General features: G+C 47.6%; 2 protein-coding genes across 7 annotated transcripts in view; one reads left to right on the forward strand and one right to left on the reverse strand.

Annotated features, from left to right (window-relative positions):
- The window catches only part of LOC137524254 (nuclear factor 7, ovary-like), a 65,690-nt gene extending 46,212 nt beyond the window's left edge, over positions 1-19,478 (reverse strand). The window contains exons 1-4 of the mRNA XM_068243907.1: positions 19,047-19,478; positions 12,267-12,424; positions 1,882-2,361; positions 1,702-1,797 (exon numbers count right to left, since the gene is read on the reverse strand). Of these exons, the coding sequence (XP_068100008.1) occupies positions 1,702-1,797; positions 1,882-2,361; positions 12,267-12,424; positions 19,047-19,284 (972 nt within the window). The 5' untranslated portion in view covers positions 19,285-19,478. The remainder of the gene's footprint in view (positions 1-1,701; positions 1,798-1,881; positions 2,362-12,266; positions 12,425-19,046) is intronic.
- Positions 19,221-27,186, forward strand: part of LOC137524255 (nuclear factor 7, ovary-like) — a 57,327-nt gene continuing 49,361 nt past the window's right edge. For 4 of the 6 annotated variants that reach the window (XM_068243911.1, XM_068243908.1, XM_068243912.1 and 1 more), the window contains exon 1: positions 19,221-19,327. The gene's annotated coding sequence lies outside the window, so the exon portion shown is untranslated. Of the gene's footprint in view, positions 19,328-19,861; positions 19,938-27,046; positions 27,119-27,186 lie in introns of those variants that run through there. The other 2 variants (XM_068243909.1, XM_068243910.1) reach the window with 2 other exon arrangements.

A 27,186-nucleotide genomic window follows, 5' to 3' on the forward strand; every position in this document is an offset into this window, starting at 1 on the left:
ACACCCCAGGGGCACTTTTTTCTGTTACAGGTTGTCTTTAAAAAACAACTGTTAGCCATCATATGCCCCCCACAAAAAAATACTTATGTAAGTAGATAAATGTTTGCTTTACTTACATATCAGATGTAATACACTGTCCACGTTTTGGTTTCTTTTAATTTTCAATTTATATTATTTTCCTGGCAGGGGCCATCTTGTGCCCTCCAGGTTAAAGAATCCCCCCTCCGCATCCCCCTCCTCCCCACACTGACTCTGAGCACAGCGGGGAGGATAAAGGATGCAGGCACATACTCACCTAATAATGTATCCAAGTGCTGGCGGTACCATCTGTTCTCTGCACTACCACTGGAGGCAGTGCAGAGAGTATAGAAGGGAACTGCAGCGCCTGGAACCATTATTCAGGGAGTCTGTGTGCAGCTCCTTTATCCTTCCCCAATATTCAGCACGGGGAAGAGGGAAAATTCTGCAGGTGGCAGATGCAGCAGAGAGGGAGCCCACATGCCTCTGGAGGAGGGGGGCCGAGGACAGTAACAGGAGACAGCCTCTGCCCCCTCCCTGCGCACGAACACGGCTGAAACATAGATAGTGAAGGGGAGAGCAGACAACCAATCACAGCGCAGAGAGGCGAGTGACAGAGGCTTCTCTTTTGCGTCTGTGTTAGTCTGCGTACAATCTTACAGCCTGGGGGCATGAGGAGAGAAGGAGCACAGTAAGATTGATTTTAAAGTTTGAATTTGCCTGGTTAGCATCCTCTTGACTATTGTAACAGCCTGCACTAGAAAATTTACTTTGTATTTAATGCCTTACAGTTAAGGTGGCCATACATGGTACAATTTTTCAATTAGATAATTTAGTTCGATTATTCCGTTAGATCGAATATAAAGATTTTTCCAGCATGTCCGATCATTTTTCCCGAAAAAACGGGATAATCGTTCGAATTTCTTGACCGGAAAAAAAAATATTTTCAACTTTCATTCAATTCGATCATTTAGATCGAATAAACGGGAAAATCGAACATTTTTATTGTACCGTGTATGGCCACCATTCCTCTTTAAGGCTTGTAGGAGGAGAGCCCTTCTCTGATACGCTAGGGCTATGGCCTGGTAGATCCACCTAGCAATAGTCTGTTCAGAGCAGGGGTGCCCACACTTTTTCAGCTCGCGGGCTACTTTGAAAATTACCGAGCCCGAGAGATCTACCAACATCTCTCCCCCCCCCCCCTGCAAAATCACAGCATAATTGGGCATCTGATCCCGATCTTTGTAAAGCAAATCAGTAAGTGTAGATAGGATTGAAACTGTCCTTGTATGTCCGATATTACAAATCAGATCACATCAATAGACAGGGGTTCAATGTACAAGCTAGATGGTATGGTATGCTAGCTGGTATGCAGTATATGAATTCCTTTGAACTATTTACTATATGTTATCAGAGATCCTTATCAGAGAGGATCCATTAACTACTCATTTACCCAGTCAACAATGCAAACTCTCCATTTAGGACTGAATAATTAACTTGTGAGTGAGACATCAAAGCAGTCCTACAAACACCACATTTGTGCTGCCATCTCAGCGTGCTGCTGGCTAATTACAGTGCAATCAGCCAACAACCTTTTTTACTTGTGTCAGGTGTTTCCACAGCAGATGGGCGGGACCGGAAATCCAGTTGTCCTGTATAAACGCAGAAAATGTGGTCACTCACTTTGACTTGCTGGATCTTCTCCCTCTGGTTGCTGTTCAGCTGCCTGGTCGCCTTCAGAGCTTCTTGTAGAAGTGCTGTCAAAGCCGATAGCTGCGTCTAAAGAGAGCACACCACTAATTACATAAACACAAAATACCCCCAGCATAATCTCCCAACTTGCGATAATGTTACATTACTTACTCTGTACACCTCCACAGCATCCGGGATGGGCAGGAAGTTGTGGCCGGAATGTTTCATGGAGTCCCGACAGATAAGACAGCTCAGAGTCCCATCATCCTTGCAGAATAGCTTCAACCTCTCATCATGCTCAGGGCAGTTTGCGTGGATCATGGTTGTGTCCATTGGCATGGGTGTCATCGGAGAATTGACAATTGAGATACTAATCAACTTCCTCACAAGGTTTTCTAGGGTCAGGTTGGGGATGCACATCTTGTCAGTTATGACCGTTTTACAGTCGGGACAGACAAATGACTCCTGACCATTCCAGGCATCCTCTATGCAGCTGCGGCAGAAGTTGTGGCTACAGCTGATAATAACAGGATCTTTGAGGAGACCCTTGCACAACGGACATTTCAATTCCTCTGCAAGGTCCTCAGACTCCGTTGCAAGGTACTCTGACTCAGACTCAAGGCTGTTCTCTAAATCTTCAGTGGCCTCAACCTTTGTAGGAAGGGAAGACATGTGTGAGAAAAGGTAGGAAATGAGAATAATCTTGACATAAGAGACTATCTTTCCTGTCAACAGGCTGCTGCAATGCCTTCAACAAACATGGCCTCAACTACTGGTTTTCCGAATACTACTGGAGGATGGGCATATCCGAAGCTGTTGAGTCTCTTGAAGCTACCTAAATAAGTAAAAGCAAACCTCTGGAAGGTCCAGAGGCTTCCCAGACCTCCGCGAGACCACCGTTGCTGCCCAGAACCTTCCTGTTCCTTTGCCATGTTCCTGTCCGTTTAGTACTGGGCATGCGCAAGTACAATCCACACATACCCAGTAGAATGAAGCTGCTCATGCAAAGGAAAAAGCAGTGCGCAAGTGGCTTTGTTCTACAGGGCGTGCTCAAGTGCAGTCTGCCCATGTGTGACCACAAAAGCACATTCGAGAAGCTGGAACTAGCCTATGTTTTCCTTCAAATAGAATGTAGAGGTTAAGCAGCCAGGGAAGCTAGATTCTATAACTTTCCCTTATAACTAATTAGAGGTCCTAAAACTTCCGTGTGGCAAAAAAAAACAAAAAAAAAAAACTTCTGAATGCAAGGTGCTGATAAAAAGTTTGAAAGCTCAAGATGTGTCTGTGTGGGAGTTAAATAAACATTAAAAAAAAAAACCCACAATGTATCAGAGACAATCAGTAGTTAAAACCTAGACATTTAACCTTTGAAATAATAATAATAATAATAATACAAAAAAAGAGAATGATCTTCCAGGAAAATTATTTTTAGGATTAGAGCAATAAACTCAATTATTTCTAGCATCAGTTTATTTTGAACTCAGGTATACTGTAAGCCCTTCAGGACTAGTCTAAGATACAGCGTTTGTTGGCATGTGGAACTGAGCTCTGTAAGATGATGTCACAATGTGGCTCCTCCCCCTAACCAATATATTTCTGATGATACGGATATAGCGCCACATTCTCAGAAATTCTGTTTTGCAAAAATATGTTTTCTTAAATGCATATATGGTGGACCCTATATACAAGAGGTGAACCAACTATGGTGCATACTAAACTCAACTAAAGCGTCAGTTCTCCTTAAGTAGGTCAAATGGATTCTTTTAGGCACTGTCTAAGGGCTCGTTTCCACCATAGCGAATCCGCATGCGGCGACGAGATGCGGATTCGCTTGTTACACTGAAGTGGCTGGGGCTGTTTCCACATGTGCGGCGTGCGGGAGCGATTTGGCGGCGGGCCAAATCTGCACGACGGGACCCACAGAATTCGCCTGCGTCGGGAATCCGTGCGAATCGCCGCTAATGTATTTAATAGTAAAAACGCATGCGTTTGTTACATGCGTTTTTACCCGCGATTTCGCGTGCGATTTCGCACCTTTCTCAATGTTATTTTGCCCTGGCAGTGTCATGGTTAATTTCGCATGGCACCCTGCCATGCGAAATCGCACGCGAAATCGCGGGTAAAACGCATGCGGAAACGCATCCGCATGCGTTTTTACAAGCGTCGGAATGCCGGCGAAATCGCATCGCAACAGTGGAAACGGGCCCATACCAATAATGTGTATTTTTAGTATCACAAATATCTCTAATGCAGTGTTCTCCCCAGATTTTTTTTCCAGCCGGGTGGCAGAAAAAAGTAGCCGGGTGGGACGAGATGAAAGAATGCATAAAAGGAAGTGAGCTGATGACAGCTGGGTGCTCACCAAAACTAGCCGGGTGGAGCACCCGGCTAAAAGAGCCTGGGGAGAACACTGTAATTAAATAACTCATGAAATGAGTCTTAGGCCCGGTTCACACTTGCGGTGGCCCTCCGGAATCGCCGTGCCGGAGCCGCAGCGCTTGCAGAACGGACGGAACGGACGCACGGCATAGCAATGAAAGCCTATGCGTCCGTTCACATGCGTCCGTTCAGCCGAACCGGAGCCGGGCCGGATCCGGACTCCGGCCTCCGTTCCAACATGCGCTATTTTTTCATCCGGCTCCTCCGGCAGCCGTATCCGGGGCGGAGCCGGACTGCACCATCCGGCCAATACAAACCAATGGGAACCGGAGAGCGCACAACACACAGGCTGAGAAATCCGGATGTTCTACCCCACTTCCTATGGGGATTGTTGCGGCGATATTGGATGGGGACACATGGGCAAGCATTTTGGAGTGGAGCAGCACAGCTGGATCCGGATCCGGAGATGTTGGCAGCATGTCGCAGGTGGAGGTGAGTGCTAAACAGCAGAGGGCCTGATTCCACAGGTCCCCCTTCTGCTGACCTCCCAGACCCCCAACTTTTTTTTTGTTTTTAACGTTTTTTTGCCAAACGGATCCGGATCGCATCCTGATGGACACCTGATGCAACCTGACCGGATCGGATCCGGATCAGAACCGTACGGTTCCGATCCGGATCCGGTCCGGATCCGGTCAGGTCATCCGGTCCGTTTGGCAAACAACCGCAAGTGTGAACCGGGCCTTAGACCAGAAACATTTTATATAAAATATATTCTTGTAGTTTTATACACAGAATATACAAAAAATACATAGAACAGTGTTATAAGAAATATTCAAATATCATAATAAATATCTAACAGCTTTGGTCATCTGAAGTACATGAATTAACCATTTAAGGACTGCAGCCTTAAAACTAGACACTTTTTTTCCATTCAGACCACTGCAGGTTTAACGGTTTATTGCTCGGTCATATAAGCTACTATCTAAATTAATTTTACCTCCTTTTCTTGTCACTAACACAGCTTTCTTTTGGTGCTATTTGATTGCAGCTGTGATTTTTAGTTTTTATTATATTCATCAAAAAAAGACATGAATTTTGTCAAAAAAAATGATTTTTTTTAACTTTCTGTGCTGACATTTTTCAAATAAAGTAAAATTTCTATATACATTTTTGACTAAATGTATTGTGCTACAGGTCTTTGATCAATCAATAGACACTTATTGGATTTTTTTTGTTTGGGTAAATGTTATAGCATTTACAAACTATGTACTAATTTCCCCAGTTTGAAGCATCTCTGACTTTTCTGAGCGCCGGTCATGTTTCATGAGGTGCTAGAATTCCAGGATAGTATAAATACCCCCCAAACGACCCCATTTTGGAAAGAAGACATCCCAAAGTATTCACTAAGAGGCAGGGCGAGTTCATAGAAGATTTTATTTTTTTGTCACAAGTTAGCGGAAAATGACACTTTGTGACAAAAAAAAAAATAAAATAAAAAAAAATAAGGTTTCCATTTCTGCTAACTTGAGACAAAAAAAATGAAATCTGCCACGGACTCACCATGCCCCTCTCTGAATACTTTGGGGTGTCTACTTTCCAAAATGGGGTCATTTGTGGGGTGTGTTTACTGTCCTGGCATTTTGGGGGGTGCTAAATTGTAAGCACCCCTTGTGACAATCCAGCCCCGCGATCCCGTCGAGATCTGCTCCCGTTAGCGTACGCAGGAAGTACGGGCGCAGACGGACAACGAGACCGGTTGCTGGATCGTCAGAGGTTGAAGAAAAAAAGAAAAAGCGACAGAGCGTGCCAATCCCGTCTAATCTGCTCCCGTTAGCATACGCAGGAAGTTCGGTGAACAGACTGACAAAGATTGGTCGCGCAGCTGCCGACAATATGTAATGGGATAAACATCCACCAATCCCGTATTACTAGGCCACTGTTGCCATGCAGGCCTCATGCACTAGAGACTGCTGGAGGCAAATTCACTGTGTGCGTAGTAAACGGTTAAGATCGGTTGGAGGTGCCCATACATGTACAATTCTGATTGTATATACAATCGGTAAACTAAAAATATCGATTTCGCGCTGGAAATCGGGTAAATACACTGCCACCACTGCCTGATTGGATGAATGGAGCAGACAGTCTCCAACTAGGGCGAAGAGACCCCAACGCTATCATAATACGGTAGCCAGCCCAATCACGTTCAACACGCTCCAGTCACCGTTCGGGGAATAGTCACTTCCGACGGCTTAAAGACTGTGAGCAATGTGACGTTAAAGAAAGGTTACTGGGTCCCTATATGATGCAATCTCGAATTGTATTTACAATAGAGAAACAAAAGTTATCGATTTCACACAGGAAATCTGGTACTAGCTAATCCTAAAAGGAAGAAACGGTTATTTACACCTTAGCTAGCAAATCAACAAGTTATAAGCAAGTAATAAAACAATGCGGTAGTATGACTGACTCTTCAGAGGGCAGATTCGTTATAGCAGCAATCAGATGACCAGAAAAGGCACACGACTGAACAATAAAAAATCGTTAGTTTATTTCTAAACTACATACACACAGCTTATTTTAGAACAGATTCAAATTGGTAGTCCATGCGGCAATCGCAAGTCTTTGGCGTAGAGTCCAAAATGGTGGTTGCCATGCGGCCAACCAGCCTTTGTTAGGCCCCGTTCACACTTGCGGTTTAGTAAAAACCGCACCGGATGTCCAGACCGCACCGTATCCGGACCGGACCTGATCCGTACGGTTCCTATCCGGATCCGGTCCGGATCCGGTCCGTTTGCATCCGGTTTCCGTGCGGTGTGAACACGGTTGCGGTCCGGATCCGGTTTCTTAAGGAGATAACATCCTTTTATTACCTGGGGTCTGGGAGGTCAGCAGAAGGGTCTGGGGTCATTGTTGGAGACAGGTGGACGTGTGGAGACCATCCGTGGATACAGAGACTGCAGTTGGGACCATGGATCGAGGCATTTTTTACTCGTAAACCTGGGAATTCTCTCTGTTGTTCGCCTCCTTCAGACATATCAGACATGTTGCTGGCAAAAAGAGCTCCAGCATGAAATCGCTGCTGCCCCACTCTTCGCTGGGCCCATGTGGTCTCCATCCAAAATGCATAGGAAGTGGGGTAGAACGTCCGTTTTTTGTAGCCAGTGTGTTGTGCGCTCTCCGGCTCTCATTGCTTTGTATTGGCCGGATGGTGCAGTCCGGCTCCGCTCCGGATACGGCTGCCGGAGGAGCCGGACCAAAAAATAGCGCATGTTGGAACGGACGCCGGAGTCCGGATCCGGCCCGGATCCGGTCCGGCTCCGGCAGAACGGACGCATGTGAACGGACGCATAGGCTTTCATTGCCATGCCGTGCGTCCGTTCCGTCCGTTCTGAAAGCGGTCCGGCTCCGGCACGGCGATTCCGGACGGCCACCGCTAATGTGAACCGGGCCTTAGAAATAGTTCCAAGATGGAGGTTTTGGCCCGTGTCCTTGCGGGCGGCCAGGATGTTACTTGGCATCAGATGAAAGGTAAAGGACTCAGAGCTTTCTGGGCTCCCTGTGGTTATAGGCCCCACTCCAGCAAGGAGGGGTTAGGGGGCGTGGATCACACACCTCTTTGGAACAGGAGATCTTCCCGCCCCTTGCATGAACACAAAATATACCTGACTCATGATAAGTGTGCTCATCTGCAAACCATACAAGTTATGTTAAATCTAGTAACATTTTTAGGTTGTCAGAATTTATCAAGAACGTTGATACCAAACTTGGGGGGGGTCAGACCCCTGGGGTATTAGAGGGTTATTTTAAAACAATCTTACGCTAGATCTGTAAGTCCGATTGGTCCGTAAACCTGTCAGAACCAGCGCCCTGTGGAATCCCACAACCTGTGCAGATTTCATGGGCAGGGAGATCTGCTATGCCAGGAATTATGAAGGAAATATGGAGAACATATGAATATTGTGATTCCTGAGGTCACAGCAGGTTTTCCTAAGGTCAGAAGTCTTTTGAAGCTCTGGCAGCAGCCTAGGTGTCAGATCTCCTGCTGAGACTGGGGCCGATCAGACTGGAGAAAGCTGCCATTTATGAGCTTCTGTCAACTGATATCTACCCGTCATCTGATGGATGAGCTTATACACTCTCTAGGGGGCCACATAAGGCCAGGAAACACCAGGTCCCATGTAGGTGCAAGGTTTTGTAATTAGAAGCTACCAAAGAGACAGGGTTTGTTAGCAGCCAGAGAGTAAGAGAAAAAACAAGGGATTTTAAACCAACAACTGTCAGTTTGGTTGGTTTGCGAAGAAACTGGCGTTCGTAACTCCATGACGCATTCGATATGTCATATCGACGGCGTCACACTCCTGTAAAGCCTAAAGGTGCTCATAGGACTTTGGGCCCCTTAGCGCACCTAGGCTGCAAAAAAGTGTCACATGTGGTATCGCCGTACTCGGGAGAAATAGTATAATGTGTTTTGGGGTGTATTTTTACACATACCCATGCTGGGTGGGAGAAATATCTCTGTAAATGAGATTTTTTTTTTATTTTTTTACACAAAGTTGTCCATTTACAGAAATATTTCTCCCACCCAGCATGGGTACGTGTAAAAATACACCCCAAAACACATTATACTACTTCTCCTGAGTACGGCGATACCACATGTGACACTTTTTTGCAGCCTAGGTGCGCTAAGGGGCCCAATGTCCTATGAGTACCTTTTGGATTTTACAGGTCATTTTGAGGCATTTGGTTTCTAGACTACTCCTCACGGTTCAGGGCCCCTAAAATGCCAGGGCAGTATAGGAACCCCACAAGTGACCCCATTTTAGAAAGTAGCCACCCCAAGGTATTCCGTTAGGTGTATGATGAGTTCATAGAAGATTTTATTTTTTGTCACAAGTTAGTGGAAAATAACACTTTGTGGAAAAAAAACAATAAAAATCAATTTCCGCTAACTTGTGACAAAAAATAAAATCTTCTATGAACTCACCATACTCCTAACGGAATACCTTAGGGTGTCTTTTTTTCTAAAATGGGGTCACTTGTGTGGTTCCTATACTGCCCTGGCATTTTAGGGGCCCAAATCCTGGAAACCAAATGCCTCAAAATGACTGTTCAGGGGTATAAGATATGCAAATTTTGATAGGTGGTCTATGAGAGGCCAAATTTTGTGGAAACGGTCATAAGCAGAGTGGCCTCTTAGATGACAGGTTGAATTGTCACTGAAGTGCAGGATCTTCTCAAATCGTGACCTGGACATGGCAGCAGAGAACATGGGCATGTGATGTATTGGGTGCGTAGACCAATAAGGCCACAATACATTATTTTTGACTAGACCCATGTTAAGGAGAAGGCCCAAAAAAATGTTAAGTTTGGAAACTTGGAGTGGTTTCCCCCGCAAAGGCTGGGCATGGTAGCTTCTCGGATTGGCGGTTGCGTATTGTGTGGCATAACGGTTGGTCTCAGCCACAATTAAGTCGTAGAGATCAAAGGTGCAGAACAGATGAGAAAAGTCTAGGGTCGATCCTAGATTATCTGTCTCCACATGGACTCCAGACTGGGCGGTTAAAGGGGGCAGTACGGGTGCGGCGGAACCAGGGGGTTGTCAATTGGGATTCGCCAGCACCTCTGGGAGACTATGGGTAGTACGGGCCCATTTTGCTGGTGGCTGCGACTCGGGTCTTAATGCACGTGCCACCGAACCAGTTTGTACTACCATGCTGGTGCTCGCCACTTCACCAGGGTCTATGGTAGTACTGGTGCTAGGTCCAGGAGATGCTGCGCTGCTGGTGTATGCCTCACCAAGAAAACTCTGATCAGCGCTAGCACCATTCTGCTGCCCTTGAGTCTGATCCTGCACCACCTGCGGTCCAGTGACATGGTGTGTGGTACGCCTGGCTCTAGCCGGGACCTCAACCTCGTCATCTATCGGTCAGAGAGCCACTGATGTTCACCGGTTCGTATTCTGACCCAGATGATTCGCCGGATGAGGCTTCCCAATTGCACTCACCCCACTGGGCCAGAATCTCGGCGGCCTCCTCAGCGGAATACCCCTTTTTTGCCACGGTGGACTGCTAAATTTAGGGAGTATTCCTCTGAGACTACAGAGGAAAAAGAGCACCTACCTAGTAAAAGGGAGTACTTGTGAAGTAGAAAGCTGTGGTCACTGAGTTTTGATAAAAAACAAACAAAAAAAAACAAAAAAATGATCTTTACAGCACCACAGCTATTGTACAGTGTTTTTTGCAGTGATCAGAAACTGTTAACACTAGTGATACTACAAAAGTGACAGTTTTCACTGATCACTGGTTTTAGATCACTAGGATAGTGACAGGGGGGTGATCGGGGGGGTTCTGAGGGTGTGGGCGGGTGATCAGAAGCCCGTAGGGGGCAGATTAGGGCCTGATCTGATGGGTAGGAGTGCTAGGGGGTGACAGGTGGTGACAGGAGGTGACTGATGGGTGTCTCAGGAGGTGATTAGAGGGAAGGATAGATGCAATCAATGCACTGGGGAGGTGATCAGGTGGGGGGGGGGGTCTGAGGGGTCTCTGAGGGTGTGGGCGGGTGTTTGGATGCCCGCAAAGGGCAGATTAGGGTCTGATCTGATGGATAGCAGTGACAGGTGGTGACAGTGGGTGATTGATGGGTGATCAGTGGGTCTCATTCTCTAAGCCATATTCGATAATAGGATGCCTCTATGTATGACAGAGCTTTTTAAGGCCATATTTATACACTGATTTTTCGAGTACACAAGATTCACGCGAGTCTCAGGGTCACTGTAAGGATAGACATGTGTCTAGACATGTCTCACCACATCATGAGCTTGAACTTGAATCTGAGCTAACTTGGAATACGCAGACTGCATGTGCACTAGCTGAATTCTAAAAGTTACTTTCGTAAAAAAAAAAAACCCTGCATTAATCAATGTTTACTCAAGTTTATACCAAGGAGTCCCTGATGAGTACTGACGTACGAAACATGTAGGGCAGGGATGTGGAGGCGGAGCTACAAGTGACGGAGTGAGATGCAGCACGGAGTAGGGCTGCATGATTTTAGGAAGAAACTGAAATTGCGATTTTTCTCTCAAAAATAGTGATTTCGATTTTTTCATGATTTTCTTCAAATCAAGTTATAGCACTAAATTCACAATGCCCCCAGTATAGTTTAGCCAGGTAGGCACCTCCAGTATAGTTGCCCCAGCATAGGTTATTTAGGTAGGTGCCTCCAGTATAGGGAGCGGCCAGCATCGTTGCCCCCAGTATAGGTTAGCTTAGGTAGGTGCCTCAAGTATAGGTAGCCAGTATAGTTGCCCCAATATATGTAGCCAGTATAGTTGCCCCTGGTTCAGGTTAGCTAGGTAGGTGCTGCCAATATTGACCCATAGGTTAGCTAGGTAGGTGGCTACCTCCAGTATAGGTAGCCAGGCAGTATAGGAGTAGCAGCGGGGGAGAGCGGGCATAGTAACAAATTACCTCTTCGGGTATCAACTTCCTACTTCCTCTCCCAGGCATATATACTGCCCAGCCTCTGTTGCTATACTGCTGTTCCACAGGCACCCCCCTCCCCCCTGCGCTCTGCATGCCCCCCATAAATCAAAAGGCCAAGCTAGTGACAGACAGCGTGTCGCAGCCGGCTATTTACCTTTGGAAGTGTCAGTCTCGCCGCTCCCCCGCCTCCTCTATAGCGCCGGTCTCCGCTCGCGTCCCTTCCCTCCAATCAGCGGGGAGGGAAGAGACGCAGACGGGGAGCAGCGCTATGGATGAGGCGCGGGAGCGGCCGAGAGTGACACTTCCAAAGGTAAACAGCCGTCTGTGACACGCTGTCTGTCGCTAGCTCGGCGTTTGATTTATGGGGGCAAGCAGAGTGCAGGGAGGGCTTGGGGGGAAGCAGTATAGCAACAGAGGCTGGGAAGTATATGCAGACCCAGCCTTTGTGTGCTGATAGCATTCTTAGAACCCACCTCGGGTTCTCTTTAACCCCACCGGGAAGTTTAGCGGCAGCAGGGGGAAAGCTATCATTCAGCTTGTCCTGCGCCAAACTGCCCGGCATCAGGATACTATGTAACAGTCTCAGGTAACTATCCACACAGCAGTTATGCATATTCCAGAGTAGAGTGATGTCGCTATCAGTGGATGAACGCCGGTGTCCCAGCATGCAGAGGGTGCAGGAGGGATGGGAGTTACCTTCATTTCAGGCTCGCTATCCTCATCCCCTGGCAGCTGAGCCATCATTCCATTTTCAGCCATATCTTGGTCCTCTGTGATGTCTGTGGCCTCTCCTTTTACTGGTGTGGACAGAACAAGGCGGGACTTTTCCACCCACTCGTTTTTCTCGTTGGTCACTGTGGAAAAAGCAATTTTTTTAAAAAAACAGCTTCATAACAATATGAGAAGTGTGGGGGAGAGTGCCTGGGGCAAGTGTTAGATATCACTAAAGCAAAGCAGGTAGTTTCGGGGCTCAGTGCTGAAGTCTGGCGCTGTTATAGCACTAATGCTGAAGTGACCCCCCCCTCCAAAGGTCGATTGAGGTTCTGGCAATTGCCGGACCCCAAATCAGCCTTCGAGTTGTTACGACTCAGAGGAGAAATAGTATTTCACGCCACCATGAATTTGAGCGGCCCAGCTCACCGGTGGCGATATGACACGTACGCCACTAAAGCCTTGTGCACACGTAGGAGGACAGTCAGCTGAGGGGAATAGGCTATCAATCGACAGTGCGAGGCCCAGGCTATACAGACATTTCACTAGTCTCCAGGCTAACACCCCTCTATCTGCTCTGTATGCTGATAATACAGTTCACTTGAGAAGCTTTCAGTGTGCCGTCTCCATTTTGTTCACAGCAACGCATTTTTGTTACGGGTGAGGGGCACATCCTGAATTAGCAAAAAGCGAAATGGAGAGCGCCGTGGTAGCGAAACAGATTTTGCAGTTGTGGCCACAAGGTGATAAGCAGGGCTGTGGAGTTGGTAGAAAAATCATCAGACTCCAACTTCTCAATTTATGAAACCACCGATTCCAACTCCGACTCCATGTACCCAAAATGGCTCTGACTCCTCAACTCCTTAAAGTGGCCACTAACGGTTGAATTTCTAGCGAAAAATCGTTCGAGCAATCATAAATTCTGATCGGATTGGTTGTAAATAATCTCCATTGATGGGCACAAATGATTAGGAACGATTAAAAAAATAGTCGTCCTATTGGATGTTGGTCAAACCAAAATTTGGATTTTCTTGCTGGTTGTGATAGATAGGAAGCAAAGATTGATTCGTTGATGGTGTAGTGAACGATTTTTCTTCCGATCAGGATTATCTGATCGCTCTAACGATTTTTCGCTAGAAATTGGATCGTTAGTGGCCCCCTTTAGTCCAGTGATCTGCAAACTTGGCTCTCCAGTTGTTAAGGAACTACAAGTCCCACAACGCATTTGCCTTTATGAATCATGACTGTGGCTGTCAGACTCCTGCAATGCATTGAGGGACTTGTAGTTCCTTAAAGTGATCCTCACCTCCAGACTAAAAATCTACTCAGCAGCACTGACAAAGCTTGGTGTTTCTTTAACAGTTTCAGAGCATCAGAACTTTTTTTTTTTTTTTTACCCAAGCCTCATTTTAGCTGCGCAGAAGAAAACTGCCCAGGCATTTTCCCCCTGATGCTGTGCAAAGCATGATGGGATTTCTGATGTTGTTGTTCTCCTTTTGCTGTTTTGGTGCACATTTTTTTTTTAAATTTTGAATTTGCGATTTGAAGCCCTCACGCGCAGCTGTGCAGGACACAGGACAGTTGGAACTGTGTCTCATGCTCCCAGTCACCTCCTTTCAACCAAAAGATGGCTGCCCCCATGAAATCACAAACATTTGCCTGTTCTTTTAAAACAGTGTGGGTAAGAGATTATATTGCCTATCTATTTTAATTAACATAACTAATGTAACTTAATGACAGTATGTTTGTTTAGGCTAAAGTTCCCTTTTAACAGCTGGAGAGCCACGTTTGCAGTTCACTGCCTTAAGGTGCGTACACATGCACTACAGCAGCCAACGACGGGTCCGTCGGCACCTCCCGCTGGGCGGGTTTTCAGCAGACTGCAATGCGTGTGTACGCACTGTCGGCGGACTGATAAGGCTGTTCCTGAACGATCCATTGCTTTTTCATCTCGGATCTGCTTTAAAGAGACCCTGAAGTCTCTTTTCTTCCCTGCTTTTGTCATAAATTCCTTTTAAGCATGAATGCCCCCCTTGAATCACGGCAGATGGGTGATTTATTGCTGTGTAATTGACCTGCAAAGTTCTACGACTTTGCAGGTCGCAGATTGTGCTGCCCTGACACGCCGGGCTTCTCTTCCTGGAGAGGCAGAGCTTTGAGCTGTAGCTCAGCATCTCCGCAATCAATCTCTACGGATCTCCGCCCCTCTCAGGGAAAGGAAGACTGAGAGGGGCGGGGAGAGGCTGTGATCCGCAGAGATTGACTGTGGAGGAGGCAGAGCTACAGCCTGAAGCTCTGCCTCATTGAGGAAGTGAAGCCCTGCGAGCTACGGAGCTCTGCAGGGCTATTAAACTGTAATAAATCACCCATCTGCCGCAGTGATGCGGTGATTCAACAGGGGCATTCATGCTTAAAGAGAACCCGAGGTGTGTTTAAAGAATGTTATATACAGAGGCTGGATCTGCCTATACAGCCCAGCCTCTGTTGCTATCCCAAACCCCACTAAGGTCCCCCTGCACTCTGCAATCCCTCATAAATCACAGCATTGCTGTGAGGCTGTGTTTACATCTGTAGTGTCAGTCTCAGCTGCTCCCCCGCCTCCTGCAAAGCTCCGGTCCCTGCCCCTGTCCCTTCCCTCCAATCAGCAGGGAGGGAAGGGATGCAGAGGGGGACCGGAGTTCTGCAGGAGGCGGGGAGAGCAGCAGACTGACACTATAGTGATAAACACAGCCAGCTCTGACAAGCTGTTTGTCAGCAGCGTGGCTGTGATTTATGAGGGATTGCAGAGTGCAGGGGGACCTTAGGGGGGTTTGGGATAGCAACAGAGGCTGGGCTGTATAGGCAGATCCATCCTCTGTATGCAGATAATATTCTTCAAACCCACCTCGGGTTCTCTTTAACAGGAATTTATGACAAAAAGATGTAAAAAAAGAGACTTCAGAGTCTCTTTAACTGAATAAAAATATAAAGTTTAACTTACCTGGGACTTCTACTGCAGCCGCCCTATGCCCACGCCGTAACAACGTTATCCTGCAGCCCCCTGCAGCAAGTAAGTTTCATTTTCAGCGAATGGCCACGCACGTCCTCGATCATGTTCCCATCACTGGGAGCATCCTGCACCTGCGCAGAACAATATTTTCTCCTACTGCGCATGCACAGGACGCTCCCTGACTGGACTGTGATTGAGAAAGGCGCCTGGGCAGCGCAGGCACAGTGGCCATTGACTGGCTAGTCACAACAAACGCAATTGACTCACTGTCGGGGGCCGGAGGATTGGTTTGTCTGGGGGCGCAGGCACATGGCGGCTGCAGGGGACTAGTAGAAGCCCCAGGTAAGTTCAAGGGGAACTGATGTGAGAGGAGCATGAAAGCTGCCATATTTATTTCCTTTTATCCAATATCAGCTGCCTGGCAACCCTGCTGATCTATTCGGCTCCAGCAGTGTCTGAATCGCACCAGAAACAAGCATACAGCTAATCTTTTTAGGTCTGACAATAATGTCAGAAACACTGCATCTGCTGCATGCTTGTTCAGGGTCTATGGCTAAAAGTATTAACCTTCCTGGCGGTAAGCTCGGGCTATGCCGCGCAGGAAGATATCTCAGCCCCTGGTGGGGCGATTTGCGCACTTTAAACTGCTGTACGCGCAGCTAGCACTTTGCTAGCCGCGCGTACAGCACGATCGCCGCCGCGAACGCCCGCACGCAGCGGCGCAAGAGGCCCCCCCCCCGCCAGAGCCCTGTGCTGCCCGGACCAATGAGCTCCGGGCAGCGCTATGGGCTGGATCGGAGACGTCTGACGTCAGGACGTCGGCTGACGTCCATGACGTCATTCCGATCGTCGCCATGGCGACAGGAGAAGCCAAACAGGGGAGCGCGTTATATACGCGTTCCCCTGTTTGCTTTTGATGCCGGCGACGATCGCACTAGAGTGACACATGCGCCCTCTAGTGGTGTTTCATGTAGCTACCACTCTGGTAGCTTTACATGAAACAAAAAAATAAAAAATAAAAAAAAAAAGGATTTTTGCCTAAGTGGCAAAAAAAATTAACCGCCAGGAGGGTTAAAGGCAGAGGATCAGCAGGGCTGCCAGGGAAATGGTATTGCTTAAAAGGAAATAAAAATGGCAACCTCCGTATCCCTCTCACTTCAGTTGTCCTTTCAACTCTTTTTTTTTTTTATGCAGCTAAGTTTTCCTTTATGCAGCCAAGAAAGGGATAGAGTTAGAGATCAGGATAGGAGCTGGAGCTAGAAGCCGGGCAACATCAAGGTAAAATAGGATATTTCGATGGAAGAAGTCTGATGATGCTTTCAATTATAATAAGTCATAAATACATACAGGCAATATTATATTATTGATTTACCGTTTTCATACCTGCCAAGTTTTTGAGATGAGAAAGAGGGACACTTAAAGGGACACTTAAGTCAAACAAAAAAAAATTAGTTTTACTCACCTGGGGCTTCCAATAGCCCCCTGCAGCTGTCCGGTGCCGTCGCCATCTCCCTCCGATCCTCCTGGCCCCGCCGGCAGCCACTTCCTGTTTCGGTGACAGGAGCTTAGAAGAGAAATTCAGGATACTGTCCTTTAGATGTGTAAAGGATCAAAACACAGTCCTTTTTCAGGGCAGTCCACCTTGCCCCGTAACACTTGTTTATATATCTTTAAAAGGACTATAGCAACTAGTGCAATCTCAAAAAGGCAACAAAAAAAATCTCTGAAAAAACTTTATTCACACGAGTAAAAAACATCCAAAAACATGGTTCTTCAATATCTCAATGGTAGGTCTTGGGAGTACAATAAATTAATTTTAAATCAGTTAATGGTTATAGCTTTGCGGGTATAAACTTCAAGGCCTTGAAGTTTATACCCGCAAAGCTATAACCATTAACTGATTTAAAATTAATTTATTGTACTCCCAAGACCTACCATTGTGATATTGAAGAACCATGTTTTTGGATGTTTTTTACTCGTGTGAATAAAGTTTTTTCAGAGATTTTTTTTGTTGCCTTTTTGAGATTGCACTAGTTGCTATAGTCCTTTTAAAGATATATAAATCGGTGACAGGAGCTGACAGGCTGGGGACGCGAGTGATTCTTCGCGTTCCTGGCCACAATAGCGCCATCTATGCTGCTATAGCATATATCATATACCATATAGCAGCATACAGGGTGCTAATGTGTCTGGGAACGCGAAGAATCACTCGCGTCCCCAGCCTGTCAGCTCCTGTCACCGAAACAGGAAGTGGCTGCCGGCGGGGCCAGGAGGATCAGAGGGAGACGGCGAGGGCACTGGACAGCTGCAGGGGGCTATTGGAAGACCTAGGTGAGTAAAACTCATTTTTTTTTTGTTTGACTTAAAGGGACACTTAAGTCAAACAAAAAAAATGAGTTTTACTCACCTAGGGCTTCCAATAGCCCCCTGCAGCTGTCCGGTACTCTCGCCGCCTCCCTCCGATCCTCCTGGCCCCACCAGCAGCCACTTCCTGTTTCGGTGACAGGAGCTGACAGGCTGGGGACGCGAGTGATTCTTCGTGTTCCCAGACACATTAGCACCCTCTATGCTGCTATATGGTATATGATATATGCTATAGCAGCATAGATGGCGCTATTGTGGCCAGGAATGCGAAGAATCAATCGCGTCCCCAGCCTGTCAGCTCCTGTCACCGAAACAGGAAGTGGCTGCCGGCGGGGCCAGGAGGATTGGAGGGAGACGGCGTGGGCACTGGACAGCTGCAGCAGGATATTGGAAGCCCCAGGTGAGTAAAACTAATTTTTTTTGTTTGACTTAAGTGTCCCTTTAAGCCACGCCCCTAGCAATACGAAGAAGCCGGCACCATCAAGTATAATGTAGCTCTTTTATTAATCCATAGTGACAGGCTATCACAATAGAACGACGTTTCGGAGCGTCCTGCTCCTTTTTCAAGTTGGTGACAGTCTGACAAAAAAGTACACACATTCATATTTATATCTCCCACCGAGAAATAGACCACCAATCACAGGTTGACATATAAGGCCAACCAATCACAGGTCCTGGGCGCTATGCGGACCTGATGGGGAACCTAGGTCAAATATAGGGAACCAATAGAAACAGCAGTTTTGTACTTTTTTGTCAGACTGTCACCAACTTGAAAAAGGAGCAGGACGCTCCGGAACGTCGTTCTATTGTGATAGCCTGTCACTATGGATTAATAAAAGAGCTACATTATACCTGATGGTGCCGGCTTCTTCGTATTGCAAGTTACAGATCCGCCTGGTGACCGGATAGCCTGGCACATTAACCTGGATATTGATGGTGTGCTCCCAGTCACCTTTTCCCTGCCATGCCCCTAGTCACGCCCCGTCACAACCCTAGTCACGCATACCATAAAGATTTCATAAGAAAAAAATGTTGTTTTATAATTCAAACCACACTGGTCCTTTCTATCCTGCTTCATTTTCATTCATATTAACATTTTAAAATTAGTAGTATATCAATTTAAAGGATGGGAAAAAAAAGTTTAGAGTCAAACACATTTTTTAGTACAGAAATATATTTATTTACAAAGAAAGAGGGACAACGTCCTGAAAGAGGGACAAATGAGGAAGAAAGAGGACAGCTGGGCGCTATGCGTTTGCTACCTCTCTGTCTGTCACTCCTTGTTGCAACTATGTATCCCTATTTGTCCAGCGCTGCGAAATATGTTGGCGCTTTATAAATACAATAAATAATAATAATTTACACAGCGCCTCATCCTCCTCCTCAGAGTCACACAGAATATATATACTCACAGTAGGTACCGTCAAGCTTCCGGTAGGAATACGTCTCCCCCACCCCCACTACCTCCACCTCCTCCCCTCTCCCGCCGCCGGTGCAGTGTCCGATCTTGCTAAGCTCAGCTGCCTTCACTGTCCCCAGCGCAGGGCGCCGCCATCTTACCGAAGAACATAGCCCACTGCGCATGCGCGGCAGAGTAATCTGTAGGGCTGAGTCATCAAGCACAAATGCACTATGCAGGGGAGCCGCCATCTTCCCGGATAGCACTGTCTCTGCTGGACGTGTCGGCTTTCGGGTGAGCAGTAGGGGGTGCTGTGTGTGTGTTCCCCTCCCCCAGCATGGCTGCACAGGTCGCTGAGGAGCGTCTCCCGGCGGCGGGAGAGCAGGGTGCGGATATGGAGGAGGTGAGGGTGGGGGAGACGTATTCTTGCCGGTGTAATGTCTGATTGCGCTGCCCGGAAGCTCCCTTCCACACTGAGTAGCGCGCATGCTCAGTGTGAAGTTAATTATGCTGCTGGAGATAAAATACGAAATATCTCCGCTCCCACACCTCTTACACTCCTCAAATTTTCAGGGTAGGGAGGGGACCCCCCGAAAGACCTCTATGCCAAATTGCAGCCCCCGAGACCCGCTGGTTCCCGAGATAGATGAGAGAAATCTATGTCGGGAACCAGCGGGTCTGGGGGGCTGCAATTTGGCATAGAGGTCGTTCGGGGGATCTTCTCCCTACCCTGAAAATTTGGGGAGTGGAAAAGGTGTGGGAGCAGAGATATTTAGTATTTTAACTCCAGCAGCATCATTCAATAGGAAATGTGGCCGCACAGTCTCCTACTGCGCATGCGGGGCAGCACAAATCTACAGGCAGCGTAATCAGACACAACACCGGAGGCCGGACGGCATCTACTGTGAGTAGCGCTGCACTGTGTGTGAGAAAGATAAGGAGGCGCTGTGTAAATCAACACTATAATAGAGCCTGTACAGTGCTGCTCATAATTATTCATAACCCCAGGATGTATATAATAATTTATTGGCTAGCTAAAAAGAATAAGCAAGCTTTCGGCCTTGCAGCCTTTGTCGGGCTTACGTCCTGGAGGCTGCAAGGCCGAAAGCTTGCTTATTCTTATTCTTTTTAGTTACCAATGAATGGTATCATCCTGATTTAAAACGTCTTGAGATATATATATATATATATATATATATATCTATCTCTTACAGCAACTGGCATATTTCAGTTCTGACAAAATATTGTCAGAACTGGAAGGGATCACTGTAAAAAGAAAATGGTGAGCTTCTGGGAGGAACTGACAGTGAGGTGTAATATTCATTTGCAGCTACGTCTTGTGTTTATTTTAAATAATCTTACTCGCTTCAGGTTCCCTTTAACGCGGTTTAACTGAAATCTTTTTCACAATGCACTGCTGTGGAGAAGAAAAAAAAAACGCGTACTGACTAAGTGTGAACGGGACCTAATGGAGTTGCATATAGCAGCTCTGAGGGACAGTTAAAGAGAGTCTGAAGCGAGAATAAATCTCGCTTCAGACCTCATAGATAGCAGGGGCATGTGTGCCCCTGCTAAAACGCCGCTATCCCGCGGCTTAACGGGGGTCCCTGATCCCCCCCCCTCCCAAATCCCCTCCGTGCAGCGGGGGAGCGCTTCTGCATTGGGGCAGGGCTAACCGCCACAGCCCTGCCTCCCGCTCGTCTATCAGACGCGTACCTCCACCTCTCCCCTGCCCCTCTCAGTCTTCCTTCACTGAGAGGCGGCGATGCGCGTCTGATAGACGCGCTGAGAGGCAGGGCTGCAGCCGTTAGCCCTGCCTCCATGAAGAGCAAAATTTACGACCAAGTTGGTCGTTGATTTTGCAGGTTGGGGGGGTGAAGGGACCCCCGTTTAGCGGCGTTTTAGCAGGGGCACACATGCCCCTGCTAACTATGAACTCTGAAGCGAGATTTATTCTCGCTTCAGATTCTCTTTAACCTGCTGAGCGGTCTGGACGAGCTCAGCTCGTCCAGTACCGCCGGAGCCTGCCGCTCAGGCCCTGCTTGGCCGATTTGGCTCAAATAAAAAGCAGCACACGCAGCCGGCACTTTGCCAGCCGCGTGTGCTGCCTGATGGGTCCCCCCAGCCCGCCTGAGCCCAGCGTAGCCGGAACAAAAAGTTCTGGCCAGCGCTAAGGGCTGGATCGGAGGCGGCTGACGTCAGGACGTCGGCTGACGTCCATGACGTCACTCCGCTCGTCGCTATGGCGACGATGTAAGCAAAACAAGGAAGGCTGCTCATTGCGGCCTTCCTTGTTTATTCTGGGCGCCGGAGGCGATCGGAAGAACGCCTCCGGAGCGCCCTCTAGTGGGCTTTCATGCAGCCAACTTTCAGTTGGCTGCATGAAATATTTTTTTTTTTTTTAAATTAAAAAAAAAAACCTCCCGCAGCCTCCCTGGCGATCTTAATAGAACGCCAGGGTGGACAAGAGCGACGCCAAGCCTCTGCATCCACCTCCATCCAGGCTATATCAGCCATTATGCAGCCTCCACCGATTCTCCGCCCCTGCCACCTCCAGCCGTAGACCCCAAGCGAGCACACAGCAAACCCGATGTCCCAAAAGCAGTTCTCCGATCTGAGAAATAAACAGCTGCATGCCTGCTCCTGGCGCGACCCAGTTTCCTGTGCAACCAGACAGATCTATACCGTTGCCATACAGCCATCACCCAGACCCGAATGAACCAAATACGTTAGTCCCCGTACCCCTCCTGCCCCACCCCCCTCTTTGTCATTGCCTTCCTCCTCTGCTGTTACCTTAAAAAAAAGAGCCCATCCTATCTATCCAGACGGCAAAGTTTGGAGCCTCCCCTCCCTTCCAGCTATGTAGTATCAGTGCCTTGGTAACTATTGTGCCAATTGTTTTTATCACTCTAATCTCATTATCTATGGGATCAGAAATGCCATCTCTGCAGTCAAATTAAAGAAAATCTGTATTAAGAAAAAACAAACGCCCCGGGGGGTAACCACCTCGGGAAGGGAAAGCCTCTGGATCCTATCGAAGCTTCCCCCGTCCTCTGTCCCATGGGGGTGGTGATTCAGCTCCCTGAACAGCGGCAATGTAAATTTTCACCTTCCCGACTCCAGCTCAGGTGCAATAGCGGCTTTCAGCTCCGAAATAGCCGATCGCAGTCGGGTCCGCTCTACTGCGCAGGCGCAAGTCTCCTGCGCAGTAGAGTGGACCTGACATGTATCGGTAATTTCCGTCTATATACGAGTGGAGTGCTGCAACAGTGCCCCCTGCTGGAGCCAGGGAAGGTAAATATTGAACAGCCTGAGAAATTGTCGGCTGTGCCTTCTGAGGGGCAGACAGGGATCACCATGGAAGCCTCGATAGGATCTAGAGGCTTCCCACTCCCGAGGTGAGTACCCCCAGGGGCATTTTTTTTTTCTAAAATTCACAATGTTCTCCCATAGATTTCTCAAAAGGGAGTAATTCCACCAGACATGCATATCATCCCCCCTGTTCTTCCCACAGCGCCAACACCTGTCGCCTATACTTTTGGCCATGTTCTTATGTCTCACTGGCGTCATATACCACTGTGCTATCACTTTAAATTGTATCATGTGTAGCCTTGTATCTTGAATCTTAAGGGGCCCATACACCTAACTATTTTCCAGGGCTGTGGAGTCGGTCCAAAAATCCACCGACTCCGACTCCTCAGTTTAGGATTCCTCCGGCTCCTCTAATTTGCATATTACAATTTTGTTGATTAAAAGTATGTAACATGAAATTCGTCTCTTAACTGCCAACGCTTAGGAATTTTACAAGACAACTGAAGTGAGAAGGATATGTAGACTACTATATTTATTCCCTTTAGACTAAAACTAGTCCTTGGTAAGAGTACTTGTAAAAGGTACAAACCGGAACAAAGAACATCTATCAGGCCCTAGGCAATGTAAGTGTGGGTACATGTAAGAATGATGTGCAGGTACTCTGCAGGGGAATGAGGAGATTGTAAACAGACAACACCTCTGTTTTCAATGTGCACAGCATTCTCAGTGGATTCCCTGCAGCTCTGTGGGGAGTGCATATGTAGAGTATAGTACTACTGTGTAACAAAGTAAACCTGAGACAGATGAAATTAAAGTTTTATACATACCTGGGGCTTCCTCCAGCCGCCTTCAGGATAATCAGTCCTCGTTGTCCTCCTCCGCCACCTGGATCTTCTGCTATGAGTCCAGGTACTTGAACCAGTCAGGCGTAGTGCGCATGCACACACTCCGCCGCCAGGCGCATACTACACCTGTGCAGCACTATTGCGCAGGTGCAGAATGTTCCTGGCTGTGGGAGCGGCATGCGGCCGGACAGCGCTGACTGGCTGAATTACCAGGACTCATAGCAGAAGATCCGGGTGGTGGAGGACAGCGAGGGACTGATTAGCCTGAAGGGGGCTGGAGGAAGCCCCAGGTATGTATAAAACTTTACTTTTCATCCGTCTCAGTTACCCTTTAATTTGTAGTCACCAAACCAAATTTTAACAACATATTAAATTATTTGATTTCATCAGCAAAGGGAGTGCATACATTTGCATAAATCAGCATCAATGCAGATTTATTTCCATCTCGTTGACCATCTCTATTAGTGACACAGCTACACATCAGGCTTTATTCTTACAGCATAGATGTTATTTAGTATATATAAGAGATTCCTGTGTACACATCATATATACAGTCACAATCAGATATGTATATCTGACCCTAAAAAATCCCACAATAGATGCGTCGTGATTTTGCAGGGGGGGGGAGGATTTGGAGGGGAAAGGACCCTCGTTCAGCTGATCTCCGCCTCTGCCCCGCCCCTCTCAGTGAAGGAAGACTGAGAGGGGTGGGGGAGAGGCGGAGATCAGCCGCTGATAGACGCGTGTGAGGCAGGGCTGCAGCTCACAGCCCCGCCTCACACGGAAGCGCTCCCCGGGCAGCACAGGGGGGATTTGGAGGGGAAAGGACCCTCGTTTAGCCGTGGGATAGCGGCGTTTTAGCAGGGGCACACATGCCCCTGCTATATATAAGCAAAAAAGCCATTTTTATTATGGCTTCAGACTCTCTTTAAGGTAACAATATGTGTATTAAAAAAGTGATTTAATTAAATGAGAAATAAGCCGGTGGCAATGTAACAGATCAAGCCGCCGGCTTCGTGTCTCGCTCTCCTCCCCCCTTGCCCTCTCTCGTATAGATCCCTGGGGGGGACATGCGTGCCCCCCCAGAGTCGTTCGTCGCGGCATGGAATCCTGCCTGTTTTATTGCGACGAACGACACGAACGGCTTATTTCTCATTTAATTAAATCCCTTTTTTAATACACATATTGTTATCTTATCTAGGAATGCAATTAGCGCCACCCGCGGCGTTTACATTTACATTCACAGTTTTGTTACGTGAAGTAATTATCATTGGAATTAGCAACAACAGCGCCACCTGCCGGATGTGCCCGGCTAATGGATAAGAACCTCCCTTTTTTTTTTTTTTTTTTTTTTTTTTTTTTTTTGTGTGTAAAATTTTGCCTCATATCCTCTTTAATGAATAGTGTTTCCCACTCGGTCAGCCATTTCTTACAAATTAGTGGTTGCGATAAAATTTGCAGCGAGCAATGAGCGACTGTTGGTCTATGAGTTTTCCTGCTGGGTCCCCTTAACTAGTCCATACCAACTGATCCTCAGAGTAGCTGCCCCCATTCCCCGTCCTCTTAATATTGAACGGGAGCTTTCAGTCAAATATTTTCTTGGAAGTTCCCTTAAAGGAAACATCCAAGGTCCCCCCCAAAAAATCCGATTACCTGGGGCTTCCTCCAGCCCGTGGCAGCAGTCTTGTGCCCTCGGCGTAGCTCTCTCGAGGCTCCCGGTCTTCTCTGCTGCAGAACCTGACCTCGCCAGGTCGGGTTCCGGGTCAGCGTCTTCTGCGCTTCACCGCACAGGTCACGTGGTCCAGCCGACGTCATCAGGACGGTACTGCGCAGGCACAGTACTGCGCCTGCGCAGTACCGTCCTAGTGACGTCGGCCGGACCACGTGACCCGCGCCGTGGAGCGCAGAAGAGGTCGACCCGGAACCTGTCCTGGCGAGGTCAGGTTCTGCAGCGTAGAAGGCCGGTAGCCTCCGGAGCTGCGGCAAGGGCTGCCATGGGCTGGAGGAAGCCCCAGGTAAGTGGATTTTTTTTTTGGGGGGGGCAGGGCGGGGACCTTGAACACTTCAAAGAAAACCAGAGCTGACCTAAAAAGAATTGATACTCGCCTGCAGCTTCCTGCAGCATAAACACGTCTTGAGTCCCATGCCACCCCCCCCTCCCCCACGGTCTGCTGTTCAGCCCCTGTGTGCACGGGTGAAAGGTCTGTGCATATGCAGAATACCCAGACTGGACCGACTGAGCTTATTTCCGGGGCTGATCGCGAGAGGAGAGCGAGGGACTTGGACGTGTTTATGCTGCAGGAGGAAGCCGCTGGTGAGTATCCATTCTTCTTTTTAGGTCAGCTCAAGTATACTTGAAGTAGTGCTGTGTAATTTATAACTGCGCAGGCACATGTTCCTAACCGCGCATGCTCAGCAAGTAAGTTACTTTCGTTGCACATGTGTGCTCGTCGCTGCTTTGAGGTTCTTCCGATGGGCTGTGGAGATAAAAGGTACTTAAAAAGGTTTCTTTCAGTAGAAGACAAATCTATTGGAGCAGAGGTACAATTCTGACATTGCGGTTATTGTCTAAAGGATACCCGAAGTGACGTGACATGAGATAGACATGTGTATGTACAGTGCCTAGCACACAAATAACTATGCTGTTGCTTTTTTTTTCTTTGCTTGAAAGAGTTAAATATCAGGTATGGAAGTGGCTAACTCAGTCCTGACTCAGACAGGAAGTGACTACAGTGTGACCCTCAGCGATAAGAAATTCCTTTTTATCTCTTTCCTGCTCTCAGAAGCCATTTTCTGCTAGGAAAGTGTTTTATAGTTGGAATTTCTTATCAGTGAGGGTCACACTGTAGTCACTTCCGGACTGAGTCAGCCACTTACATACCTGATATTTAACTCTTTCAGGCATAGTGTGCTAGGCACTGTACATACACATGTCTATCTCAGCATGTCACATGTCACCTCGGGTATCCTTTAAAGTTGGTACTATAAAATTCAAGCTTTGCTGTATCATATATTTCCCAGAACGTCATTTCGGACAGCACCCCTGGATGAGACTTGTCTCCCTCCCCACTGTGGACAGGAAACTGTTAAAAGAAGAATTTGCATAAGCAATAGGCAGCCACATATAAGATACTACACCTGCCACAGTACCTCAGTTTAGTTTCCTGTCCCGGACGGGATGCATGGGAGAGGTCTCCAGGAGTGCCATCCATGTCAGGCGGCAGGGGCAGCGTTTTCCAGGGCTCCAAGCAGCACTGTTCAGTGAACAGTCTGAGCCCTGCAGCGTGGAGGAGGCTTCTCCATTGGAGGCAGCAACTTTATGCGCGCAGGTGCGTGCATTGGAGAGAGTTCACTTCCGGTTGAACCAGACACAGGGGGAGCAATTCAATTCTATCATGGCTTATTCCACAAGAGGAATTTCGACTTCTTGGGCAGAGAGGGCAGGGGCCTCTATAGATCAGATTTGCAGAGCTGCGACCTGGTCAATTCACAATAAGTTTGTAAAGCACTATCGCCTTAATGTATCTGCCTCTGCAGGTTTATCCTTCAGAAGGAAAGTTTTGCAAGCTGTGGTCCCACCCTAAGGTTTTAACTCTTGTATATCGTCTCATCCAGGGGTGCTGTCCGAAATGACGTTCTGGGAAAGACCACTTTACTTACGGTAAAGTCTTTTCCAGTAGTCATGAGGACAGCACCCCTGCAACCCGCCCTTATTTGGGTAGGAAAGAGAAATAAGTTTGTGTAAGCATCATTAAATGTCCGTGTCATCTTTTTATTAACTGAGGTACTGTGGCAGGTGTAGTATCTTATATGTGGCTGCCTATTGCTTATGCAAATTCTTCTTTTAACAGTTTCCTGTCCACAGTGGGGAGGGAGACAAGTCTCATCCAGGGGTGCTGTCCTCATGACTACTGGAAAAGACTTTACCGTAAGTAAAGTGGTCTTTTTTTTTTTTTAGTTTAGTGCCCAACCACACTCGATGTCAGTCACTAACGG

This window comes from Hyperolius riggenbachi, chromosome 7 (genome assembly GCF_040937935.1).
Source record: "Hyperolius riggenbachi isolate aHypRig1 chromosome 7, aHypRig1.pri, whole genome shotgun sequence".
Lineage (NCBI taxonomy): Eukaryota > Metazoa > Chordata > Amphibia > Anura > Hyperoliidae > Hyperolius > Hyperolius riggenbachi.